Raw genomic sequence first — 21,547 nt, 5'->3', positions numbered from 1 at the left:
TCTTTCTTTTTCGGTGCAGATTAAACGTATGTTTCATGGAACCTTGAAGAATTTGAGATCCATCAACTGAATCTGACCTTCCTGAACTGTTTCAAAGCTCATGTTTGACTCCGACGTGGCGTCGCCGGCGCGCCGGGAGCAGGGTCGCGCTCCGGTAACTTTCAGCTTTGTTTTCCGTGGCAGAAATTGTTTTAAGCCTCTTAAAGTTACGATGGAAGAAAATATTCCAGAGAAAATCCAGGTTGACAGCAGAGAAGCCTTTAAGCATCACCTGGGATGTGTTTCCAGGACTACCTGAACAAAGGCAATAACTCTAAATTTAACCAATCCAGAGTAAATCTGATTCCTGAAATGTCTCTGAACGCATATGTATATGAACGGAGGGAAATCTTTATCCCTAATGCGGTCCACTTTAGCTCTCCGAGGGCAGCGCGGAGAGCCTGACACACACATCAATAAGGTTGGGAGGATTCTTTGTCATTTTCCGGCTTTCCTCACTCACATTTTCCCCCTAAACGGCCTCAGTTATTACCGACGGGCCTCGGATGGCGACGTCCCGGCCCGGCGTGGACCGGCAGACAGATGCGAGCTGTCACAGGGAATGCAGGAGCTCGTTTGAATCTATTAGCGGGGCAGCCGAGCCAGAGCCGGGCCAGGCGGGGGGGGGGGGGGTTTTAGTCCGGCTAAAACCGCTCCAGAAGTCACCGTGCCAGAGTTCTGCTCCACACCGGCCCGGTTCCTCAACACCTGGTCAGAGGTGGTAGTAACGAGCAGGGATGGGCGGTATGGACTAAAAAATGTATCACGATCATTTCTGGCATTTATCCCGATAACCATAAAAATGACGATAAAAAAAATCTATCACCACATTCAGTCTTTGGAGCCAAATCACTGCTCTAAAAGATACTAAATGCTACTAAACTACACCAATTAAATTGAATTAATAAAAACAATTAAATGAGTTACACCTGTACTGCAAAACTGGAATGACTCAGATCCGCCATGTTTGTTACACAAACACGTATTAACGGGAATCTATCCTTCTTTCTGGCTCATTTCTTTCTTTCTTTCTTTCTTTCTTTCTTGCTCATTTCTTTCTTTCTTTCTTTCTTTCTTGCTCATTTCTTTCTTTCTTTCTTTCTTTCTTGCTCATTTCTTTCTTTCTTTCTTTCTTTCTTTCTTTCTTTCTTGCTCATTTCTTTCTTTCTTTCTTTCTTTCTTGCTCATTTCTTTCTTTCTTTCTTTCTTGCTCATTTCTTTCTTTCTTTCTTTCTTTCTTTCTTTCTTTCTTTCTTTCTTTCTTGCTCATCTTTCTTTCTTTCTTTCTTTCTTTCTTGCTCATTTCTTTCTTTCTTTCTTTCTTTCTTGCTCATTTCTTTCTTTCTTTCTTTCTTTCTTTTCTTGCTCATTTCTTTCTTTCTTTCTTTCTTGCTCATTTCTTTCTTTCTTTCTTTCTTTCTTTCTTTCTTTCTTTCTTTCTTTCTTTCTTGCTCATCTTTCTTTCTTTCTTTCTTTCTTTCTTGCTCATTTATTTCTTTCTTTCTTTCTTTCTTTCTTTCTTTCTTTCTCTTTCTTTTTTTCTTGCTAATATCTTCCTTCCTTCCTTCCTTCCTTCCTTCCTTCCTTCCTTCCTTCCTTCCTTCCTTCCTTCCTTCACGTACGTTGTGCGTGGATTTAACACAGAACCATAAATCAGTTTTACACAAAAACATCATCAACGGGAATTTATCGTTTTTACCGCGAGATGACAAATTCTTACCGTGAGGAATTTTCTTGACGGTTTATCGTGAACGGTAAAATATCGCCCATTCCTAGTAACGAGTTACATTTACTTGAGTAAGTTTTGGGAAATGTTGTACTTTTAGGAGTAGTTTTGAATCACTATACTTTTTACTTTTACTTGAGTAGATTTGTGAAGAAGAAACTGTTCCTCTTACTCCGCTACATTAGGCTACGTTGAGCTGTTACTTTTCTTTTATCCCTTTTATCCACGTACGCGTCAATCTCATGACATCACTGAGTGATTCTTTGGGAAAAATGTTTGTTTTTGCATGTTTTGTCACATTTACACAGACTCAAACACACACAGAGTTTCTATGAGTTCATGTTTGTTCTAGTTCTGCCTGGTTAAAAAAGAAAAGTACAAAGGCTTGAAATTTTGTGCTACTTGTGCTTAATTTATTTATTTATTCTGTTATTATTTTATTTATTTTATTATGTATTAAAGTACTTGAATTTACTTTAAGATTATTTTAATTTAAGCTATTTTTTATTTTTTATTAATTTTAATTTATTTTATTATTTTATTGATTTAATTTGCCTGAAGATGATTATTTTGTACTTTTGTCTGTTTGAATGGTTGTGTTAAAAAAATAAATCAGACGTTACTCAACAGTTACTCAGTACTTGAGTAGTTTTTTCACCAAGTACTTTTTTACTTTTACTCAAGTAATTATTGGGATGACTACTTTTTACTTCTACTTGAGTCATATTATTCTGAAGTAACAGTACTTTTACTTGAGTACAGTTTCTGGCTCCTCTACCAGCTCTGCACCTGGTCCGGCGTCTCCACGGTTACCGTTTCCCCGGGCCTCGGGGACCTGGACGGGCCGCCCCCACAGAGCAAAGCGCTCCGTGATGAATGGTTCTATTAGCGGCCCAGATTGTTAAAGTGTGATAGAGCAGCGGCGCGGGGGCGGGGCCGTCCACTCCCCTCCCGCCTGCACGCCGACGCCGCTGTAAATAGCTTGTTTTTATGTGTAAATAACGTATTAAAACTGGGCATTAACCGCGTCCTTTCATAGAGAGGAAATTGTTGTAAATAAATAACGCACGATGGGAATATAAAAGAGGGCGGGGCCGCCGTCCCGCCGCCGCCGGGGCTCGGAGGTGGGCGCGGCCGAGCTGACAGCAGGCCCAGCGCCGGCCGTAAACCATCCAGAGACGGTAACAGCAGCTGTTCATCACCGAGGAGGTGTTTCCTGGAAACCAGCTCCAGGTTCAAGGACCGGGACACCGGGACAAGCTTAAGGAGACGTTAGAAACCCAGAACCCACTGAAAACGGTGCATTCTGCACCGGGGCAGATGGCTTTGAATGGGAACTTTCCTGAGGTTGGAGGTCTGGTTGAGCGGGATGCAGAGGACCATGAGGACCACACTGCAAAAAATCTAAATCTTAACAAGAATATTTTTTCTTATTCTAAATAGATTTCTCATTTTTAGTCAAAAAAATGTCATTACACTTAAAACAAGACTCATCACTGGAAAAAAACAACAATTTTCACCTGTTTCAAGTAGATTTTCACTTAAAATAAGTAGAAAAATCTGCCAGTGGCAGGCTGGATTCTGAGAAGCTGCATCCAACGGGCCGGTCTGATGAAAACCAGGAAATGAAGAAACATCTGCTGTTGACCAGAGACCTGCAGGTCCTCTACTGACCACTAAGATCTGGATCCAGACCTGCAGGTCCTCTATGGATTGCTAAAATCTGTATTAAAACCTACAGTTCCTCTATCGACCCCTAGGGTCTGGATCAAGACTTGCACACTGCAAAAACTCAAAATCTTAACAAGAATATTTGTCTTATTTCTAGTTAAAATGTCTCATTTTTAGTAAAAAAAAATCTCATTACACTTAAAACAAGACTTATCACTGGAAAAAACAACAATTTTCACCTGTTTCAAGTAGATTTTCACTTAAAATAAGTAGAAAAATCTGCCAGTGGAACAAGATTTTTTTGCTTGTAATGAGAAGATAAATCTTGTTCCACTGGCAGATTTTTCTACTTATTTCAAGTGAAAATTTACTTGAAACAGGTGAAAATTGTCAAATAAGTTATTTTTCTGGGCCGTAAACCATTCAGAGACGGTAACAGCAGCTGTTCATCACCAAGGACCGAGGTGTTTCCTGGAAACCAGCTCCAGGTTCAAGGACCGGGACACCGAGACATGAAGGAGACGTTAAAAACCCAGAAACCACTCAAAACGGTCCAAACGCAAAGGCCCAATCTCAATTCTCCCCCTACTTTTCTTTACTCGCCCTTCTTTTCTTCACTCGCCCTTCTTTTCTTCTCTACCCCCTAAAAAAGAAGGGGGATATTTTAGGGCACTTGGCCCAGGTGCCTGTCCCATTTCTCCTACTCCCCCTCGTTTTCATCCCTACCCTGATCAGGAAGCAGAGAACCAAAAGCTGTTTTAATTTCAGCTGTAGCGCTGTTAATATGGCACTTTATTAAGTTTTAATATTTTTTCAGGCGTAAAAGTAACCGTTAAGATCCCCAACCTGGGCTCAGTTTATCCAAATAACGCCCGTTAAGAAATTTGACTCTACGTTTTCGGAGATGAGAAGAGCCGCCGCCCCCGGGGAGCAGCCTCAGCTCACGGCCCGAGAACAGACGTGTCCGCCGGGTCAACCCAGCGCCGTCGTCCCGGGGAAAAACCTGCAGCTCTGTTGAGAATTATGCTGGCTGAAATAAATCATTTAGGAAGATGTTTGTTTAATAGATGAAATCTAACAGTTGTAGCTACGCCTGTTAAGAAATTTGCTCCGAAAATTTAGAGATTTCTGCCTGCCGGCTCCGGAACTGATTTATGGTTCCGCGTTAAATCGACGCAGAGCCTACGGCGTAGGGTACGGCGTATGGCGCGCGTCGCCGCGTAACCTACGCCGTAGGCTCTGCGTCGATTTAACGCGGACCCATAAATCAGCTCCGCTATCTTCACTTCAGCTTTATCTGAAAGTGTGTAAATTACCCAGATAACAGCTGGATTACTTTGTGGTTTCTGAAAACTATTATATCAGAAACATCCAAAACAAATCTGACGAGTCACAGGATTATTTCTCTCTATTTCCCACAAAAAAAATGCTTGCTCCCTCGGTCACAATCTGAGACGAGTCTGCAAATTTGCCCTCGGTCGGCGAGTCAAATCGATACAGAGCCTACGGCGTAGGTTACGTAGCCTACGGCGTAAGTTACGTAGCCTACGGCGTAGCTTACGTAGCCTACGGCGTAGGTTACGTAGCCTACAATGTAGCTTAAGTAGCCTATGGCGTAGCTTAAGTAGCCTACGGCGTAGCTTACGTAGCCTACGGCGTAGCTTACGTAGCCTACGCCGTAACCTAACAGCCTTTATTCCAGCGCGATCTTCGCGAACAACGGACAAAAAAGGGATTATGTACATTCACTGAGTGAATATTATGAAAGTAAAATATATATTTCTGGCTAGAAATGTAATCAAAATGCATTTTTATGCAGAAACTAACTGAAAATATTGATTTTATTCACAAAAAATAAGAAAATGTCCGCCATGTTTTTTTTGGATTCAGTCCGCAAATGACAACGAAAAGCATTCTGGGAATTTTTACTCCCTCGCTTGCGAAGTCAGCATGGGAAATCCCTCGATGTGAAGGGGCTATTTTCAGCCCCTAGCCCTCGATATGCCCACTCCCCCTAGGTGAAAAGAGGAATTGGGACACCACTACCCTCACGGGAACGCGCAAAATGTAGGGATAGTGAAGAAAACGAGGGCGAGGGGGAGAATTGGGACGGGGCCATGGTCATAAAGACATGTTTCATCAGGTTTCATTAAGTAATGGTAATAAAAGCAGGTATTATACACTTTTATTGCACTATTATTTGTGTTATATTGCACTTTTTGCGTGCCTTAAATTAGCAAGAAGACAAATTATGTTCAAAAAGTTACAGGTATAATCCCTGATGCGTAATTTGCACTTTTAAAATAAAGAGATATGGTTGTGTTTTAATAGTATTCCTATATTTGAGCTGTTGAATGTTGTTCCTTGTGATAAAGCATCACAGGAACAATGTTTAGTATATGTGTAGATCAGGGGTCGGCAACCCAAAATGTTGAAAGAGTCATATTGGACCAAAAACACAAAAAACAAATATGTCTGGAGCCACAAAAAATGAAAAGTCTTGTATCAGCCTTAGAATGAAGACAACACATGCTGCATGTTTCTATATTAGTTATAACTGGGGAGAGATTTTTTTTTTCATTATGCACTTGGAGAAAAAAGTCGAAATGTTGAGAAAAAAGTCGAAAAGTCAAGATTAATGTTGAAGTAAAATCTTGATTAAAAAGTCGAAATGTCGAGAAAAAAGTCGAAATTTCGAGAAAAAAGTCGAAATGTTGAAAAAAAGTCAAAATGTCGAGAAAAAAGTCGAAATGTCAAGATTAATGTTGAAGTAAAATCTTGATAAAAAAGTCAAAATGTCAAGAAAAAAGTCAAAATGACGAGAAAAAAGTCAACATTTCGAGAAAAAAGTCGAAATGTCGGGATTAATGTTGAAGTACAATCTCAAGAAAAAAGTCGAAATGTCGAGAAAAAAGTCGAAATGTTGAGAAAAAAGTCAAAATTTCGAGAAAAAAATCAAAATGTCGAGATTAAAAAGGAAAGGAAAAAGGAAGAAAAAAAGTAGAAAAAGAAAAAAAAAGGAAAAAATAAGAAAAAAAGGAGGAAAAAGGTCAAACGTTTTTGAAAAAGCTAGAGCCGCGGGTTGCCGACCCCTGGTGTAGATGATTAAGTCACTTGTGCAACACCATCAATTATTTACTTTTGTTTGTTGTTATCTTTTTCTTTCACGCTCTCATTTTCTCTTCTGTCATTACTGAAGTTGAGGCGACGACGAACCTCAGAACAACTACAGTCCTCCAAGCTTCACAGGACGGTCCAGTTTCTTCACCAGCGCTGATCTAAGCTGTCGTTAGTTATTCTGCTGATATCTTGGACATTCCTGAATGAGACGTCACATGAAACCCGTCCCTGCCCCGCTGTGATTGGCTCGGTACATTCTGCACCGGGGCAGACGGCTGTGAATGGGAACTTTCCTGAGGTTGGAGGTCTGGTTGAGCGGGACATGGAGGACCATGAGGACCACACTGCAAAAACTCAAGAATATTTGTCTTATTTCTAGTTAAAATGTTTCATTTTTAGTAAAAAAAAATCTCATTACACTTAAAACAAGACTCATCACTGGAAAAAACAACAATTTTCACCTGTTTCAAGTAGATTTTCACTTGAAATAAGTAGAAAAATCTGCCAGTGGAACAAGATTTTTTTGCTTGTAATGAGAAGATAAATCTTGTCCCACTGGCAGATTTTCCTACTTATTTCAAGTGAAAATTTACTTGAAACAGGTGAAAATTGTCAAATAACAAGTTAATTTTCTGGGGATGACTCTTTTTTTAAGTGTAATGAGATTTTTTGACTAAAAATGAGACATTTTAACTAGAAATAAGACAAATATTCCTGGTAAGATTTTGAGTTTTTGCAGTGCAGGACTTAACTTGACTGGTCCATGAGTTTAAACAGCTAAACAAAAACAGTTTGACTGAAACCTGCTCATCTTGAGATGATGAATGTCTAATGTCATCTCAAGGAAACTCAGAGGGAACAGAAATGTGATTTTACAAAATTCACAGCAAATCAAAAGTTCAACCAAGGGTCCATCTCTCCTCCTGAATCGGTTAAAGGGGAACATCAGTCTTTCACATTTCTGAATACCTTCCTTCAGGTGTGTTTCTATTAGCAGGAATTCTGGGTAGATTTTTCAGGGTGGGGTCATTGGCATCATAGACATATATACGTAGACGCCCCATCGAGCGCTGAGCCGTACGTCAACGTCGCCGCCATATTGGATGTTCAAGACTGCTCTGCAAACTAATACAAGTAAATGGACTTATTTTCATAAACCGCCTTTCTACAAAGAAATTTACGTTTTACGTCTCATTTATTCATTCACACACGCACTAATATACTTGGGAAACATTTAGGCACCAAATATAATATATATTTAATTTTCTCAGATGGCAAAAATAAGAACTTTATTGATCCCACATAGGAGTAATTCATGTTATATCAGCTATAGAGAACAAGGTAGTGCCGAAAAACCATATATATATATATCCCCCCTCACAAAAATAAGAACATTGGAAAACTTATTTTCTCATCAACAAAACATATTTTACATAAACATATTTAAAATTTTTCAAGTAACAAAATAACACATTTGAACAATCTTTCAGATTTTTTCAGTTATTTCATTATCTGAAAAATGGTTCAAATGTGTTATTTTGTTATTTGAAAATGTTTTCATTTGTTTTGTTGATGAGAAAAATATGTTTGTCTATTCTTAATTTTTGTGAGGGGGGATAGACTATATATATTTTTTCGGCACTACCTTGTTCTCTATAGCTGATATAACATGAATTACTCCTATGTGGGATCAATAAAGTTCTTATTTTTGCCATCTGAGAAAATTAAATATATTATATTTGGTGCCTAACTGTTTCCCAAGTATATTAGTGCATGTGTGAATGAATAAATGAGACGTAAAACGTACATTTCTTTGTAGAAAGACGCTTTATGAAAATAAGTCCATTTACTTGTATTAGTTTACAGCGCAGTCTTGAACATCCAATATGGCGGAGACGTTGACGTATCGCAGCAGCGGGAAAGAACACTCGATGCGGCATCTCCATATACATGCCTATGATTGGCATATCCAGGAAGCCCTGTAAAAACCTTGATGGGGTGAGAAACATATCTTTAGTAGGAGAGGTGCTCAAGTCGGCCAACAGGAACGTCCTGGCGGAGGTTTCTGCTGATCAGGATCTCTCACGTGAAAATAAATCATTAGAATCAGAGACAATTTGCTGCCAAGTTAGAAAATCTATAGCTGGACCGACGAGTTGGTTCAGGTCTTGTTGGCGTACCGCACCAACGTAGAGGTTCGGCCAGGGTTTTCTTTTAATTTCAATCGCTACGACCGCGGGGGATGTTAAAAAAACAAGCAAAACCATAGTAGCTTCCATTGTTTACGTGTTCCTTCTCCTTTTATGTTGCAGCAAACAGAAAAATACGCTCATGACCGCCACCTGGTGGCCAGCTGTGCTGTTTGTTTCAGTCATACCTCTTTTCCACCAAACCGGTTCCAGGGCTGGTTCTGGTTCTGGATCAGTGGTGAGTTTGGAACCTTCTGGCTTTCTGTTTCCACTGACAAAGAACTGGCTCCGGTTCCAAGGTAGCACCAACTCTTTGTTAGTCTAGACCAGGAGTCGGCAACCCAAAATGTTGAAAGAGCCATATTGGACCAAAAACACAAAAAACAAATATGTCTGGAGACGCAAAAAATGAAAAGTCTTGTATAAGCCTTAGAATGAAGACAAGCGGGGGAAGATTATTTTTTTTTCATTATGATAAAAAAAGTATTTTCCGCACTATAAGGCGCAACTTCAATGAATGACGTATTGTAAAACTGTCTCCATATATAAGGCGCACCGCATTATAAGGCGCACTAAATATATGGTAAAATACCGACTATAGTGGCTGGGGTTGAGTTACGTATCTACCTGATGGAGCTGCACTACAGGAAATGCTACAAAATCCTACAGCAAATGCAAAAAAAAAAGAAGAAAAGTACCGTATGTCAAACTTTATTAACAAAATAAAAACCAGCTTTGCTCCGTCTCGTCAAATTCGCCATTATGCGAGTCAGCGTCGCTGCTGTTGTCTTGAACGTCTGTGACGATTCCTGATGTTTTTAGCGTCATTACTTCAGCGAAACCAACTACATTACCCACAATCCCCCTGACTACAGTAACAGAAATTACCGTAATGATCATATATAAGGCGCACTGCATTATAAGGCGCACTGCCAGTTTTTGAGAAAATTTAAGGCTTTTAGGTGCGCCTAATAGTGCGGAAAATACGGTACATAGAAAAAAGTCGAAATGTCGAGAAAAAAGTCAACATTTTTAGAAAAAGTTGAAATGTTGAGATTAAAAAGGAAAGGAAAAAGGAAGAAAAAAAGGAAAAAAGCAAAGAAAGGCAGAAAAAAAGGAGAAAAAAGGAAAAAAAGAAGAAAAAAAGGAAATAAAAGGTCGAACATTTTTGAAAAAGCTCCAGGAGCCACTAGGGCGGCGCTAAAGGGCCGCATGCAGCTTTAGGGCCGCATGCAGCTTTAGGGCCGCATGCAGCTTTAGGGCCGCATGCAGCTTTAGAGCCGCGGGTTGCCGACCCCTGGTCTAGAGGAAAGAACTGCTACGTAAGCGGAGGGGGTGGAGTTATTAAGACCAACGGCAATAGCAAGACAAGACAAGGCAAGACATTTTCAAATACGCGAGAAAAACAATATTGGAGCAAATACGTTGTTGCTGCTTCAACTTTTCGCGCAAACGCAGCGACGTAACTAACATTTGCAGTGACGTGATGACGTATCTCCCCTTAGCACCCGAGCTGTGGAAAAACAAACGGGTTCTCAGCTGGTTCAATAGTTGAAGGGTTATCAGTCAGTTAAATTGAAAGATTCTTCTCAGAAAGTTTCCCCCCCCAAAGATCTTTTCTTAAAGTCGTTCCAACTGACCTCTTTTGTGCTTGGAAACTTTAAACCGTGTCAACATTTGTTCTTTAAATCTGGCTCTAAGAACCGGGTTTAAAAGCAGAACCCGATCAGCTGGCTGAGGCCGCTGAGACGTCCGTTTGTTATCCGGCACAAGACACGACAACGCGGCTTTGTTCAAATATTGAAGCCGGATGGAGACTCGCCAGCTCCACATGTGAAACCGTCCTACATTGATGTTCCTGCATGAACAATTAATGCTGGACTTCTCCGTCATGGCAGGCCACCAAGTCCTTCATTAAAGAGAAGGAACGTGGCATCGGCAGCTCTATTTACATTTCAAAAGTGGCCCGTCACTCCCCATCCATGTCATCCTCGGAGCCGCTCCATCACCTCGTTCAGCTCCCAGTGATTTTATTCCCTGGAGGTAAGAACGAGCTCTTTTAACCTCATTACAGGCAGCTTTCATCACCCGCTCGCTGACATCTTTAAAACATTTCTGGCTCCGTGTCGTCCTCACCTCCACGTTTGTGGACGCTCGTCATTAAAACACCTCAGCGGGTCGAGGCGGGTCAGGCAGAGGACTCGGCAGCTACCGTCGCAAATTTATGGGTTTTCCTGGGATGTTGGAGTCCAGCCGAGAGGAGAACAAGTGTCCTAATGAGGCCTGTTCCTGAGATTCCTGCTCTCAAGTGGCATAGCTGATCTAAAATCAGTTTATCTCACACACGACAAGGCAAATTTAAATAAATCTTGTATAAAAATGAAGGTGGCTGATATCACCAGCCCGGAGTTGGTGAGGATGGAACGGAGGAATTCCAATGATTCAGTAGAGCCGGGTCCCGAACATCAGCCCTGCACCGCTACACCCACGTTCCTGGAAGAGGAAACCTGCAGTTCCTCCACCGACCACCAGGGTCTGGGTCTGGAGCTAAAGCTCCTACCGACCACCAGTGTTGGGACTAGCGCGTTATTTAGTAACGCGTTACAGTAACGCCGTTAGTTTTGCGGTAACTAATACTCTAACGCAGGGGTGTCAAACTAATTTTGCTTGGCGGGCCGGATTTGACCAATTTTTTTCTTGCACGCTTCTTGCACGCTCAAAATAACAAAAATTGTGCGGAAAATTTTTTCTCTAATTCTTTTTTTTTTACTATTGTTATCTAATCCAATATCAGTTTAGTTAATTTTAAAGGAAATATGCACTTTGTTTACACTCTAATTATGTAAAATATATTTCTTTAGGAACTTTTCTTGAAATTTCTCTTTTTTTTTCAAATTATGTAAAATACTTTTAATATCATTTTACAAAGATAAACAGAAACAAGTATTTTTTTACAAGTTTTTTTTATATTTAGCTTTTTTATAGGAAATTTAATTAAAAGCAAAATCTTTCTTATTACATCCGAGAGTGTTTCTTTGTGATTTAGAGATTTTTCCAGTACAATTAAGTGTATTTATTTTAAAAAATTGGCGGATATTTACTCCAGTGTACCGAAAAAGTCAGCACTTTTCTTTTAACTGTTTTACTTTGTCACTATCCTCGTATTCAAAACTGAAATTCTCTGAATAAATATCTTCTATCATCTTTTTTAGCAGTGATATTTTTCCTGCAAAAATATATAATATTAGTCAGTTAATAAAAATAAACGACCGTCTACAAAGAAATAAAATGGGCAAATGCATTCTAGAAAACTAAAAAAATGTTGAAAACTGCTCTATTTGTGGAATAAAGATGGATTTGTAGAAGAAATATATTATCGGATATGCTGCGATTCATGGCAATTATTTATGCCTTCCTTTTTAGTTAATCAACATTTCTGTTTTTTGCGTTGGAAACTTCTCGCGGGCCGCACATTTGACACCCTTGCTCTAACGCATTACTTTTTAAATTCAGTAACAGTTACCGTTACCAAACGGTGCGTTACTCCATTATTTCTGGCTACAGTGAAGCTTTTTTTCCCCACACGCGGAGACCGGAGGAAACGTAGTGGGCGTGTGTGTGCATTCAAAAACATGACGGTCATGAGCCAAGAGAAGGCGAGTTTCTCAACGTGGAGATATTGTCATTACAGTAATCCCTGGTTTTTCGCAGGGGTTACGTAACAAAAAGAACCCGTGGTAAGTTAAATTCTTTTTACAATTATTATAGAAGGCTTCAAATTGGGGAGATCAGCACGTATTCCACTGCTCTTCTGAGACGCTACATCCTGACTCTGTAGCGTCTTTTTCTCCTAAAGCCCACGGTGCAGGTGTGTTTTTTCGAGAGAAGAAAATAGTTATGGGTCGTTGTTGTCACTCTTTTTTCTTCTGAGCAAAAAGATTCTTATAAACCGACATGCCACCATTGGTTATATCTGAGACTGTAATGACCGATTCATCAAAGGGTCCCGTTCTTGAGCTGCTGCTGAAGCTCATTGGCCGTTCTCAGCTTGTTGCTAAGCAACCAACGTTATTGATACAGGAAGTGAAGAAGCGGGGAGACTGTTTAGCCCAAGGGTCGGCGCCGCCCTAGTGGCTCCTGGAGCTTTTTCAAAAATGTTTGACCTTTTTTTTCCTTTCTTTCTTCTTTTTTCTCTTTTTTTCCTTTTTTTCTTCTTTTTTCTTCTTTTTTTTCTCTTTTTCTTCCCTTTTCCTTTCCTTTTTAATCTCGACATTTCAACTTTTTTCTCGACATTGCGACTTTTTTCAAGAAATTTCTACTATTTCCTCGACATTTTGACTTTTTTTTCGACATTTTGACTTTTTTCTCGAAATTTTACTTCAACATTCATCTCGACATTTCGACTTTTTTTCATCTAAATTTCGAACTTTTTTCTTGGCATTTCGATTTTTTCTCGACATTTCAACTTTTTTCTCGAAGTGCATAATGAATAAAAACATTTCCCCAGTTATAACTACGGTAATATAGATACATGCAGCATGTGTTGTCTTCATTCTAAGGCTTATACGAGACTTTTCATTTTTTGCGGCTCCAGACATATTTGTTTTTTGTGTTTTTGGTCCAATATGGCTCTGGTTTCAGTTCTACTAGTCCTGGTTTCAGTTTAACTAGTCCTGGTTTCAGTTTAACTAGTCCTGGTTTCATTTCTACATGGTAAAAACAACAGCACTCTGTAGAATCGATGGCTGACATCACAGTGTCTGTTCCTCCGTTCGTCTTTAAGGGGGTCAGCTGAGGTCAGGGGTAGAAACCGGTGGAACTGTTGCGGGTTAATTGTTGCAGAGTGAAGGGAAAGCGGCCTTGGCCCGGTCTGAACGTGCTCACTTTGTCTAACGTGTTTGAGCCGATAAAACCTGGCACCGCTCGGCCCGAGTCGGGCTAAACTAATAATTCCTTGTGATCCTGGGCCGAGCCTCCGTTTCCCGCTTTGTCTCTTCGTTATCCATTAATGAGCTTCTTTCTCGTGGCAGGCCACCAAGGCCTTCATGAATCAGTAAAAATGTCACTAAATCACACATTTAATTAGCATTTCAAAGCCGGCCCATCAGCTCGTGGATCTCTGGAGCTCGGCGCCGTCCTCGACACCACCGGCCCCCGACTGCTGCTCTTTCTCTCCCTGCTTTTATACTCTGGAGGTAAGACGGAGCTCTTTGAGGCTCGTTATGCCGCGCTTTCATCACTCGTCCTCCGACATCTTTAAAACATGACTCCTCTGCTGGAGGAAGGCTGCTGCTCCTCATTTAGTTCAACAACACAAACGTTTGTTCTCACCTGCAGCAAACCCCCCCCCCACTGAGTCCACCTGTCATGTTTCTGTTCATAGTGTGGAGGCGGCACAAGCTGCTCATCTGCACGAGGAGGCGGGGTCCTCGGGTGATCTGCATTAACCGAGCGGCTCCTGCTCGGGATTCCAGTCAGACGCTGACAGGAAGTCACCTCTGACCGGTGGTGGTGGGGGGCGGCAGGTCTGAGGAGATCCAGCATCAGCTCCCAGGATGGAGCCTCGTCTTTCACATGTATATTTCATGGTTCCTGTTGGCCCCCTTTCCTTTCTGCCTCAGCAAGACCTGGACTGATTCTGACCCCCATCACGCTCGGACCGGAGAGACTCAGGTCTCAGGTCCAGTCTCAGGTCCGGTCTCAGCTAAAACATGATGGTCCATGCTTTCTACATCCAGACTGTTTTTTTTTTTGTTTTTTTTTATACTTTTTATTTTGTCTTTTTCAAGTTACACAAAAAGGAAAGAGAAAAAATAATAATAAAAATAAAAAATGATAGTAACAATCATAACATAACTTCCTGGGGGAGATGTAATATTCTGCCATTCTTTTCTTTCCCTTCTTTAAGGCATGGCTGGGATTTGACCTTAAATGTAGACCATTTTTGCCACTTTTGAGCAAAATCCCTTCCTCTAATTCTCAAACAAAAAGTCAATTTTTCCATGGCGTATATTTCTTCTTCTTCCTGGGGGATCACTTCTCATCCAGAGTCTTGTCTCATCCAAACTGTTTTTTAAGTTGTTTTATTTATTTATTTATTCATTGTAAATTTACAAATTTTACAAAGTAAATGAGTCAATTTGTAAATTTAATTTTTTTTATTATTTTATTTTGAAATGTATTATTAATTTATATATCATTGTTATATTACGGAGCCCCTAAAGGGACAAGGATTTTTTTTTTTTTATATAATTTACGCGCTTTACACGTAAAACCTTTAAGTGAGCACGTAAAGTAGTTTACTTGCAAGCAAAGTGGTAAAGTCCTTATAATGGAGTCCCAGGTTAAAATATAGCTCAGCTAAATCCTGTAATGTCATTTCCATTCATAAATAGAGCAGGGCGCAACTGGATTAGTCTCCTGTTCCAGCAATACTCCCAATGTACTTGTTTTTACGCGCTCACGTAAAACAACTTTTAGGCGCTCACTTATAAGTTTTGCGAGAGCGCGTGAAACTTTTTAGTGAGTGCATAAACGTTTTACGTGCTCACGTAAAAAAAATGTACGTGCTCACTTAAATGTTTCACGTGCACACGTAAAACTCATTATATAAAAAAATTAAAAATCCATGTCCCTTTAGGGGCTCCGTATTATATTAATTAATAATGTATTATTTATTATTTTATTTTGAAATGTAATAATTATCATCATCATCATCATCATCATAATGCATCCTATTTGTAAGGCACAGTGCCAGTACATTTAAAACTAGCAATAATATGTCGTAAAACTCAACCTTATAACACCTTCCTGAATAAAAAGGTTTTTAGGCCAGTGAAGAGTGAGTTGCAGTAGTCCAGTCTAGAGGAGATGAATATGTGTGTAAGAGCAGATTACAAGGTGCTGATTGGCTTCAATGTGACGGAGAAACCTATTTAGTCCGTGAACCTTTGTTGGCTCACCAGGTGTGTTTCCGACTGGTAGGAGGAAACAGTTTTTGACCGAACGCACGCACCTACGCACGGAATGTCATGCCGTGCCGGGCTGATGTATGTCTGTAACTGGCAAACTGGATTATGTGAGTGTAAAATAAATGTATATTGTGCATCGCAAAGAAAGTTTAAGTGGACATTCATTCATCATGCACCTGGCATATTAAAAGTAAGCGCGTCAAAAAGGTTCTTCCGTCGAAATACACCTCAGTGGCTTAAAGCGTTGGCTTAGCTCAGGGGTCGGCAACCCGCGGCTCTTGAGCCGCATGCGGCTCATTAGCGCCGCCCTAGTGGCTCCTGGAGCTTTTTCAAAAATGATTGACCTTTTTTTTCCTTTTTTTCTTTTTTTTTCCCTTTTTTCCTTTTTTTCTTTTTTCTTCTTTTTTCCTTTTTTTCCCTTTTTTCCTTTTTTTCTTTTTTCTTCTTTTTTCCTTTTTTTCCCTTTTTTCTCTTTTTTTCTTCCTTTTTCCTTTCCTTTTTAATCTCGACATTTCGACTTTTTTCTCGAGATTGTACTTCAACATTAATCTCGACATTTCGAATGTTTTTCTTGAAATTTTGACTTTTTTCTCGACATTTCAACTTTTTTCTCGAGATTTCGACTTTTTTCTCGAGATTTCGACTTTTTTCTCGACATTTCGACTTTTTTCTCGAGATTGTACTTCAACATTAATCTCGATATTTCGAATGTTTTTCTATAAATCTTGACTTTTTTCTCGACATTTTTCACTTTTTTCTTGAAATTTTGACTTTTTTCTCGACATTTCGACTTTTTTCTCAACATTTCTCCTTTCGCCATTTGCCTTCATTCTAAGGCTGATACAAGACTTTTCATTTTTTGCGGCTCCAGACATATTTGTTTCTTGTGTTTTTGGTCCAATACGGCTCTTTTCACATTTTGGGTTGCCGACCCCCTGGTTTAGCTACTACAATGTGGACGAGCTTCTCTGCGTCTGACAGGGTTAAAGTGGGGCGGAGTTTGGAGATGTTTTTGAGATGATAAAAGGAGGTTTTGCACAGGTGTTTTATATGGTCATTATATGGTCATCCTCAGGTGAGGATCAAACCTAACTCCCAGATTAGTGACTGTGGAGGAGAGGGGTGTGACCTGACCATGGAAGGTGAGGCGAGTTATGGAGGGTGACTGAACCTGGTGTGGACCAACCAGGAGGGCTTCGGTTTGGCTACTTTAGCTGGAGAAAGTTGTTGCTCATCCATGTCTTTATCTCCCCAAGACAGGCGGAGAGAAAAGAAATGGCTGCAGAGGGGCGTGGGGCAGTTTTTATGTAAAGCTGCGTGTCGTCAGCATAACAGTGGAAGGACATCTTATCTCTGCATGTAAATAATGAAGAGGATGGGGCTGAGGACCGACCCTTGCGGAACACCACAGGAGACAGATAGCAGTCTGGACTTGCATCTTCCCAGTGAGACATATTCAGTTCTGCCAGAAAGGTAGGACTGGTTTCAGAGAGAGGCTGGTTTCAAATTTAAACCAAATTTCAACAAATTTGTAATATTGGATTTTTTTTTTCTTTCCTGGAGGCTTTTATCTTTAAATCAGATTTTTTGTTTAAATTAGTATTTTTGTAGTAATATATTTTTCTTCTTTTACTTTGCAAATGTATGAATTAATAGTGACTTTTCTGACTTTTGATGGAATTCTACCCCAATCCCCTTAATCATGAATTATTGTTCCTGGTAGGGCTGGGCGATATATCGAGATTTTAATATATATCGATATATTTTCAAACGCGATATGGTACGAGACAATATCGGGGCGGCAGTAGCTCAGGTGGTAGAGCGGGTCGTCCAATGATCGGAAGGTCGGCGGTTCGAATCCCGCTCTGTCCCAGTTTGCTGTCGTAGTGTCCTTGGGCAAGACACCTTACCCACCTTGCCCCGTATGAATGTGTATGAATGTGTATGAATGTTGGTGGTGGTCGGAGGGGCCGTTTGGCGCGATATGGCAGCCACGCTTCTGTCAGTCTGCCCCAGGGCAGCTGTGGCTACAATGTAGCTTACCACCACTGGAGAGAATGTGTATGGATGAATAATGATTTCTGTAAAGCGCTCTGGGTGCCTAGAACGGCAGAAGGGCGCTATATAAATCCAAGTCATTATATTAATTAATATCGATTTAAAAAATATATATATATATTTTTTTTTTATGATTTTGATATAGCTTATTTTGTGACAAATTGACTTGAATGTTTTATTTGAGATTTGCATAAATGTTTTGTTATTTGCACAACTGTCAACCTCAGTGGAAAAGTCTGCCTGTTACAGTCTACATTGTATTAATTGCACAGTGTATTTTAATTTAATTGTTATGAGGAAAGGGATATTTGTTTTATTTTATTCAAGAAGCATTTTTATTCTATATATGCAGGCAGTTTATTTTTATTTCATTTGTTTTATACATTTTGATATTGTGCAGACCTCTGTTAATAAATGAACCTGTGTGACATTTGGCACGAGGCTTTGTATTAAAAATGACAGTTTTTTTAAGGGTTTGCCTCAGAAAAAAATGAAGCTAACAGAGATGCTATGCTATAATGCTTTGGGGGAAACCCCAATTATGTCACAGAAAAAATATCGATATATATCGAGTATCGCCATTCAGCTAGAAAATATCAAGATATGAGTTTTGGTCCATATCGCCCAGCCCTAGTTCCTGGCAAAGTCTTTTTAGCCTTGGATTGATTTATCTAAGTTGGCTATCCTAGCTAGCGTTATTTAGATAGTTAGTTAAACAGAGGAGTTAAAAAAGGGAGTTAAATAACCAAGTTGATTGGAAGAATTGAACGGAGTTAAACAACTGTACATGGTGTCCAACCATGACGGTTCTCAGAAGTTCAATGTCGGAACTAACTTGCGCTAAATGTTGCTCCATAGGATGTGAAAACTAAGAAGTTATACCCTTATATAAGACGTTACCTCTCATTTCGGAGGACGGAGGTTTCTTCTGAAGGTCCATGAACAGGTTCATTTTGTCTCCCTTCTCGACGGTCCTCAGCGCCGAGGTCTCCATTCCTGCCCCGGATCTCTGAGAGAGAAAACCAAATGAAAAGAGCCGTCAAAGCCGGACGAGATGAGACATCTGAGGACCGGGAGGTTCATGAGGGGATCCTCAAATCACCAGAGTCAGAACCTCCGGCCTGTCCGTCCCACTAGGGATGGGCGGTATGGACTAAAAAATGTATCACGAGAATTTCTGGCATTTATCCCGATAATGATAAAAATGACGATAAAAAAAATACCAATTCAACTCGACCTTTTTAACTATAAATCTATCACCACATTCAGTCTTTGGAGCCAAAGCACTGCTCTAAAAGATACTGAATACTACTAAACTACACCAATTAAATTGAATTCATAAAAACCAATTAAATGAGTTACACCTGTACTGCAAAACTGGAAATATTCAAACTCCTCGCTCTCAGATCAGCCTTCCGACATGTATGTTCTTTCTTTCTTTCTTTCTTTCTTTCTTTCTTTCTTTCTTTCTTTCTTTCTTTCTTTCTTTCTTTCTTTCTTTCTTTCTTTCTTTCTTTCTGGCTCATTTCTTCCTTCCTCCCTTTTCCTCCCTTTTCCTTCCTTACTTTTCCTTCCTTCCTTCCTTCCTTCCTTCCTTCCTTCCTTCCTTCCTTCCTTCCTTCCTTCCTTCCTCCCTTCCTTCCTTCATTCCTCCCATCCTTCCTTCTTTTTTCCCTTCATTCCTTCTTTCCTCCTGCTCTCTCCTTCCTTCCTTCCTTCCTTTTCCTTCCTTCCTTCCTTCCTTCCTTCCTTCCTTTTCCTTCCTTCCTTCCATCCTTCCTCCTGCTCTCTCCTTCCTTCTTCCCTTCCTCTTTTCTCCCTTCCTTCCTTTTCCTTCCTTCCTTCCTTCCTTTTCCTTCCTTCCTTCCTTCCTTCCTTTTCCTTCCTTCCTTCCTTCCTTTTCCTTCCTTCCTTCCTTCCTTCCTTCCTTCCTTCCTTCCTTCCTTCCTTCATTCCTCCCATCCTTCCTTCTTTTTCCCTTCATTCCTTCTTTCCTCCTTCCTTCCTTCCTTCCTTCCTTTTCCTTCCTTCCTTCCTTCCTTCCTTCCTTTTCCTTCCTTCCTTCCTTCCTTCCTTCTTTTTCCCTTCATTCCTTCTTTCCTCCTTCCTTCCTTCCTTCCTTCCTTTTCCTTCCTTCCTTCCTTTCCTTCCTTCCTTTTCCTTCCTTCCTTCCTTCCTTCCTTCCTTTTCCTTCCTTTTCCTTCCTTCCTTCCTTCCTTCCTTCCTTCCTTCCTTCCTTCCTTCCTTCCTTCCTTTTCCTTCCTTCCTTCCTTCCTTCCTTCCTTCCTTCCTTCCTTCCTTCCTTCCTTCCTTCCTTCCTTCCTTCCTTCACGTACGTTGTGCGTGGATTTAACACAGAACCATAAATCAGTTTTACACAAAAACATCATCAACGGGAATTTATCGTTTTTACCGTGAGATACAAATTCTTACCGTGAGGAATTTTTTTGACGGTAAATCGTGAACGGTAAAATATCACCCATTCCTACGTCCCACCTGTCCACCCTCAGGTGTGTCTGACCTTCATCCATCCATTTAGACCTGAGAGCAGCACCACCGGTCCTCCAACCAGCAGCTTCACATCCCTGTTGATGAAGTTTAACGACTGAAACCCAGTCTGGTGTCACTGAGACGAGGACTTTGACTGACAGGTGAGCTGCTGCGTTTACCGCCGTGAATGCCACACAAATGAAGCCTCATGGGAAGCTTCTTAGCTCAGGTGGTGTTTGATGCTCTAATGTGGGAGGGGGTCTGATCTGTCAGGATCTATCAGGCTGCACATTCCAGTTGGTTTGGACCTCTAAAATACACTCCAGCTTACGATATTTGGTCATAAAAAACACTTTCCACCACCAAAGCTTAGCGAGACAGTCATGTGATCACGTGAATAACTCCTCTATTAAACCCACAACCCGGCTGGTGGTGGTGAGGGAATACGTCCTCAGACACAGAACTATTTCACCGTGAGATTATTTTACAGAAATGATGTAAAAACAGGGGATGAGGTGTGGACTTGGACCAGGTTTTTTTTTTTTTTTTTCTTTTACCTTGTCTGCACAGACATATTAATGATTGATACCATGACGGTAGAAACCAAAGGCATATATATGTGCATTATTACTATATTTAATACATATATATACGCATACATATGCATATGGGGGGGGGGGGGGGTGACGACATCCACTGCCAATCCAGGAAGCAGGAACACACGGAGACACACGCCAAGCACTGGAAATCTGCAACAAAAAACCACAAACAAAACACGAAACCGGCACGGAGCCAACCAAAACATGAACAGCAATCGACCCAAATCTTGAGATCTGATCGCAGTCTGAGCTAAGCTACCGCTACCGCTACCTAACCCCAAAAACTACAGAGCCAGCATGCAGGTGAACAAGCCAGTGTGTATGTCTATGTGTGTGGGTGTGTATGTATATGATCATGCGTGTGTGTGTTTGTGTGTTTGTGTGTGTGTGTGTGTGTGTGTGTGTGTGTGTGTGTGTGTGTGTGTGTGTGTGTGTGTGTGTGTGTGTGTGTGTGTGTGTATATGATCGTGTGTATGTGTGTGTGTGTGTGTGTGTGTGTGTGTGTGTGTGTGTGTGTGTGTGTGTGTGTGTGTGTGTGTGTGTGTGTGTGTGTGTGTGTGTGTGTATGTGTATGTGTGTGTGTGTAATAAACCAAACAAAGCTCCACCTGAAGTGTATCTATAGTGGGGGAGGGGGGGAGCAACCCTGTCACCCGCGAGACCAGACGCCGACAAGGAAGAGCCC

The 21,547-nt window shown here is 40.6% G+C and overlaps 1 protein-coding gene across 1 annotated transcript in view; it reads right to left on the bottom strand.

The window, feature by feature from the left end:
- Positions 1 to 18,768, bottom strand: part of LOC133425090 (zinc finger protein GLI2-like) — a 70,083-nt gene extending 51,315 nt beyond the window's left edge. The window contains 1 exon segment of the mRNA XM_061715771.1: positions 18,675 to 18,768. Coding sequence (XP_061571755.1) covers positions 18,675 to 18,768 — 94 coding nt within the window.
- Positions 18,769 to 21,547: the final 2,779 nt, after the last annotated feature.

Source organism: Cololabis saira, chromosome 24 (genome assembly GCF_033807715.1).
Source record: "Cololabis saira isolate AMF1-May2022 chromosome 24, fColSai1.1, whole genome shotgun sequence".
Classification (NCBI taxonomy): Eukaryota; Metazoa; Chordata; class Actinopteri; order Beloniformes; family Belonidae; genus Cololabis; species Cololabis saira.
The sequence above is the reverse complement of the archived record's forward strand: the minus strand, read 5'-3'. Positions and strand labels throughout refer to the sequence as shown.